This window comes from Elaeis guineensis, chromosome 3, assembly GCF_000442705.2.
Source record: "Elaeis guineensis isolate ETL-2024a chromosome 3, EG11, whole genome shotgun sequence".
Lineage (NCBI taxonomy): Eukaryota > Viridiplantae > Streptophyta > Magnoliopsida > Arecales > Arecaceae > Elaeis > Elaeis guineensis.
Window position 1 is genome coordinate 86,750,743 of NC_025995.2, and position 6,000 is coordinate 86,756,742.

Sequence of the window (6,000 nt, forward strand, 5' to 3'; positions counted from 1 at the left end):
TCAATTCTTTAACCTTCTAACCGACACATTAGCTTATATAAATGTCTAAGTCATCCCAACTTTCCCTTTCAAATGGAGTTGTTACTGGAACAAGCTCTAGGGCCTAAACCCTAAGATGATGGAAAGAAAGATGAAAAGCAGTGACCAGCATTCCAGGACTTCATATGAGATGGAGTCAATGACAATTAGTGATCAGAAAAGATGTTTTCTTCTTTTGTGTCTGGTTTCTGGAACCAGCAGTGTCAGTGGGGGTTGCTATCGTCAGCAACAACTACCCTACAGTTTGGGCTGCTATTCTAGGCATTCAACTGCAAAGGACTATTCACAGCAGCACCACTTGTAACTCGTCTCACTGGAAACAGCAACTGCTACCAATGGTGGTCGTGGTGCTGCTGCCAGCAAGGGTATTGACAGTGCAGCCAAAACTGCTGCTCAAGGTCATGGTTTGCCAAGAAATTTAACATCCGCTGCACCAAAACAAGAAAACCCAAGTGCTAGGCAATCCTCTAGCCACCTGTCTCCCACCTACAGTTTTTTATAACCTTGCCTTACTATTCCCAAGAAACAAAACATTGACATAAGAAGCTCTTCTTCGGGCTTTGGCATAAAAATGATTGACATGGTACCAGAGAAAAATATGCTTCTAACTTCTTGCAACTTGGAACTGACACCCTAAAGAAGGAATTTTGAGCTTTCACACAAAAAAAAAAAAGAAGAAGAAGAAAGAAAAATGAATTTAAGCTCCAAATCCAGTCTCAAAAATCTTTGAAGCCAATAGTCATGATGTCAAATCTAGCACACAAATTCTTCTTCTCTTTCATATAAAAGATCACTCAAGAACCCAAAAATTTGCTAAATATTGATATAGACTTATCTTTTCTTAAAGGTCTTGCAACAAATGCTTCCTATTTGTCAAGACTTGGAAAAATTGAGCTAAACTAACTTTTTGAAATCAAAATAAATTCATAAAATACTAAAAGGAACATAACTGGCCCAAATATTCATTACACATGGACTTGTATTGATTTCAGCCAAAACTCTGAAAGAAACCTAGGATCTGCTTTAGTCTGAATAAATTCAAAAATTTTGGTTGTGGTTTTGATTTCAGACTTTCAGCTGAAACTGAAAACCATCGCAATTACATTTTAAAAAGTTGACTTCTCAACTAAATTGACCGATCCATGGTATATCTTATTCACCAAAAAAAAAAAATCTATTTCACATCATATTACATTAATGAAAAGAAGATATAGATATGATCATGATTTTAAATTCCGTAGAATGGGGTTGTCTTGTTTTTTCATGGAACAAGACACGCCTCCCACCCCATTATGACACTTCCCACCCCATTATGACACTTGGGACAGAAGATGTCCCGAGATGTGCCAATCAGGATGTTAGGATGATAGCAAGACGGTCCTATCCTGATACATAAGATGGTATCCCATCCTAATATCCCATGGGATGTCCCACCATGACTTGAATCCTTGGATATGGTACTTCCCTAAAAGGATTTAATGCTATGATTTTGATGATGTTGACCGCCTAGGGAGTTTATAGTTAAAGTACCATAACTTATATTAAAGTACCTCATGATAGCAAACTCCAAAATACAGAGACAACTACAAACAACCCAAGGCTTGAAGAAAATGAATGAACATTCCATTTTTTCAGGAGCCTGGGGTTCTCATGATGTAACACATTCTGTCCTCTAGAAATCCTACAATGTGAAGTATCCAAGTCATATTGTTGACATAGTAGGTAACACATTAGCAGCAATGCGCATGTCATGTCAGAACTTCATCAATTACAAGGCCAAGAATCATGATATTTTCAGATTTTCTCCTGCCCCGAAGCTAAAAAGCAACATGAAGCGCCCAACACCACTTGCATGATGATGTTTTCAATCTGTAAGACTATCAAGCCCTGTTAAAGAGCAATGTTCTCAAATTGGCTTAAGATCCGATATTTCCTCTTATTTTGATGGCAACAGCAGCAACTGAAGTAAGAAATGACATGAAAGAAGAGTAGCAAATGAATAGAGAAAGATATTAGAGGGACAATGCCATGGTGGAGAGTATAACCCTAAGAAGTAGTAAAAATCTAGTTCAATAAACTGCATTGTGGTGCTCCCAACTTCAATGTGCTGTTTGGATACATAGAAGAGGAGAAAAGGGGAAAAATAGAAAGAAACAGGAGAAGAGAAACAAGAGGAAAATTTTGGACATGAAGGAAGAGAGAAAAACATTGGACACGACAGTAAAGAAAAGAATAAAAGAATTAAAAAGGTGGCTTGGAGTGAAGCCACTTCTCCCCATTTCTTTCTTCTTCTCTCCTCACTATACCATCTTCTCTTCTCTCCTTACTAAATTTCTAATGTAACAAGAAAAACATCTCTCCTAACCAACTGCAGTTAGGTAACTAGTCTCTTTCTTTCCTTTCCCTCCAGCTGGCTCGGTCCAAACAGGTGCAAGTGTCTATTCTAATGTTAAGATATTAAATATCGACATGGACCAAGTTGGATCAAGCTAGGGTGAGTTTGGTTGGCTAAGACTGGGTCTAATCTGGTTGGTTGGCTCTTATCAAGTCAGTCTATGTCCACTCTAGCTGAATCATGCTGAATAGGATTGCTTCAAAGTGGCTGAGTCCATAAAGGAGCCCACTTGAATACCCACCTTTACCATCTACCATTAAACTTCACTATGATCTAAGAATGATTTTACAAAGGCAATAAATTGTACAAGTCATCAATTCAAGCACATAAAATGAGCAGACATGACTACTGGACTTTTTTCATAAACTTAGTTCCCTTCTTCCAAATCTTATCTTCAAACTTCAAAGTGTGACTACTTTTGTCTTTCTAACTTTAACAGACTAATTATTTGGTGTCTTAGGGTCCATTAGTTGCAAGGAAACCTATGAAAAAAGAAAAAGGAAAGGAAAAATTTTTCCCTATAAAAGAGGGATTGCAATTTCGATCATAAGGGGATTGCTGTTGTCTGTGATTTACATCATTTCTCCAAGAGGGCCTTTGCTTGCAATTGTCTTTTCCAAAAGATTTTTGGCAGAAGACAAAAGCTTCATTTTTTCCAAAAAAAATCCAGAAAATAATTTTCAGGAATTTTATTTTCTGCCCAACCAAAAATGATGGAAAGTCAGATTTTCTAAAGAAAACTAATTTCGAAATTGTTCTACTTGGGGCCAAAAAGAACTTTGTTGACTCGTTCCACCCCCTCCACCCCCCCTCCACCCCAGCAAAAAGCGCACACACACTGAAGACTACTTCTATAAGTTTGAAGTCATTTGAAAAACCCAACTTATTTAAGGTATCAGTTGAATTAGCCATACAGCATTTCCATGTTGATTTGAACAAACACTGCCACTCATATGCACCATTTTAATAAGCAAACGACATTAATCAGACAAATCATGCACAGCCATTGTACCATATTAACTAATAACAGCAGCATTGAAGGTTCAGCGCATGGCACTGAACATATCATCCACATGAAAATGACAACTTTAGCCATAGTTAACAACGTTTCACCAAACACATGTTTTTACAAGTTAAATTCTGACCATTTATAACCCCCCAAGTGTCACCAAAATATTTCAGCACAATAACAAGTTAACAACTACCAGTGACCCAAAAATTTACAGTCAAATCTCCAAATCAAACCCTAACAACTATCTTTCCAGAGACAAATCCAGATAATACGAGGAGAAAAAAAGAAATGCAAAGCTAATTGAGAGGGAGACATCTAAGAACAGACCCTGGTTGAGCAACTTCTGGGCCGTCTCATTGGGATCCATGTTGGTCTCCTTGAGCATGGCATAAATATCGGTGTCGGACTGGTTGCCAACGATCTCCTTGATGGACTGAATGGTCTTTCGGATCGGAACGGAGACTATCTGACTCTCTCCATCCAGCCTCGACCCCAAGACCATCTCTCTCGCGATCTGGCAGCGGCGGGTTGAACGGCCGGCGGCGACCAAACCCTAGCACGATGGAGATCGACGGAAGAACATCAAACGAGAATTCGCGAGGAGGAGAAGAAGGGAATCAAAGGGGGAGAGAGAAGAAAAGAGCAAGGTTGTGGGGGAAAGAAGCATGGGTTTTGAGGCTGAGAATTAGGAAGCTTCGGCCCCCAAGCCAGAACATGGAAGTTACAATTTAGGGCTATTTTGGGAAGGATGGAATGGCGAGAATACCCCCGCGAGGGGGAATGCAGGTAGCGATTGGGGAGTCGTCGTTAGTCCCGGAAAGTACGGCATATTCGGTGTCGGATAACGCTGCCGCGGCGGTCGCAATTTTCTGATGACGCTGTTGTTGCAACCGGCTGAGTTAGGCCTCAGCTCCCAAGGTTTGTAACGTGCCATGATCAAAATTTTATCTATTTACTTTTTTTTTTTTGAGTTTCCGGGCCATTGCAACTTACTGTTATAGTTTTACATGTACGCGGATAATGATGATGTTGCATGTACGTGCATACAAGTATGTTTTAAAAATAAATATATAAACAAATAAAATATGCAATGTCATTTTCAAACTTGATCTAAATCATAGTTAATTGTACCTGACAATGATCTTCCTAAGATGTTATTTTATATATCCACGGAGCATTTGGATTGTATCTCCTGCACAAATGAATGATTGGTCCTATAACCGAAGAAAAATATTGAAGTGCTTCAAACGTGCAAAACGTGATTCAAAAGCTCATGTTGAAGATTAATCACATGGAAGATACCACTCGAACCCATCCTAAAGATAACAAAAGAACTCATGAATCTATTATTTTTCTTTTATTTTTTTCTAAAGGTTGGCAGAGAGTGGGGTAAAAAAGAGATAAGCCTCTGCTGATATAATATATATTAGTACAAATCTCAGGATCTAATCAACATAAAGATCTAAATCAGGACTAACCTGGATTAAAAATCTATGGGGAACACACAAGAATACATCAGCAAGGCAGAGTCTACAAGCACACAAAAGGACACCTCAAAATGAAAGAAGCATGTGATAGAAGTTCATGCATGGGAGCATCGTGCATGCATGGAATAGTGTGCGAGTGGATGGAGCCGGTTGATAGGAGGGTTGAAAGAATAAAAATCATATAGGGCAGGAGCTATAAAATATCATATGGGGTGGGCTCCCTATTTTACCATATTTCTTTTGATACCAATCTCAAAGAAGAAACCTAAAAATCAAAGATCATCCTGTAATTAAAAAAATATAATATTTTTTTTCTTACTTATTTTCAGTACATACTTTTCATTAATACATACTACATGATCATATGATACATACTAAATAAATTTATCATCAAGCAAATCAATACACACATTCAAATAAATCGATACATAATTTTCAGAATATCGAGTTCATCAGTACATGGTATATAGTCAAGTGATATACACATAGCAAATTAGTCATCTTGCAACCTAATATATATCTCTAAGCAAATTGATATATAGTTTTTAGAATATTATATTCACCAGTATACACTACTAGTATATTGATATATACTCATCGAGATGCATATTCCAATCATCTTTGATATACACCTAATAGTAATCCAATATATCTAAGTAAATTGAGATACAATTTTCAGAACATGGAGTTCACACATATATAGTATACAGTTAGATAATATATACTTAGCAAATTAGTCATTTAGTAATCCACTACACACATCAAAGCAAACTCATATATGATTTTTAGAATATTATACTCACCAGTACACATTAGGTAGTATGGTGATACACACATCGATTTTTAAAAATACTGCAAGCTTTTTTGATACACACTTAGCAACGATTTAATATACAACTTTAAATAAATCGATACATAGTTTTCAGGACATACTTTTTACTTTGAGATATGTATTGGATTACTATTTGATGTGTATGAAAGAAGCTTGTAGTATGTATTAGAAAGTCGATGTGTGTATATACCTAACTATGTAATATGTACTGATGAATATAATATTTCAAAAATTT

General features: G+C 37.0%; 1 protein-coding gene across 6 annotated transcripts in view; it reads right to left on the reverse strand.

Moving 5' to 3' along the window:
- LOC105041803 (uncharacterized) overlaps positions 1 to 4,323 on the reverse strand; it is a 28,762-nt gene extending 24,439 nt beyond the window's left edge. For 3 of the 6 annotated variants that reach the window (XM_029263557.2, XM_029263556.2, XM_010918831.4), the window contains exon 1: positions 3,774 to 4,318. In XM_029263557.2, the coding sequence (XP_029119390.1) occupies positions 3,774 to 3,948 (175 nt within the window). In that variant the 5' untranslated portion in view covers positions 3,949 to 4,318. Of the gene's footprint in view, positions 1 to 3,773 lie in introns of all 6 variants that reach the window. The other 3 variants (XM_073253905.1, XM_010918830.4, XM_073253904.1) reach the window with 3 other exon arrangements.
- Positions 4,324 to 6,000: the final 1,677 nt, after the last annotated feature.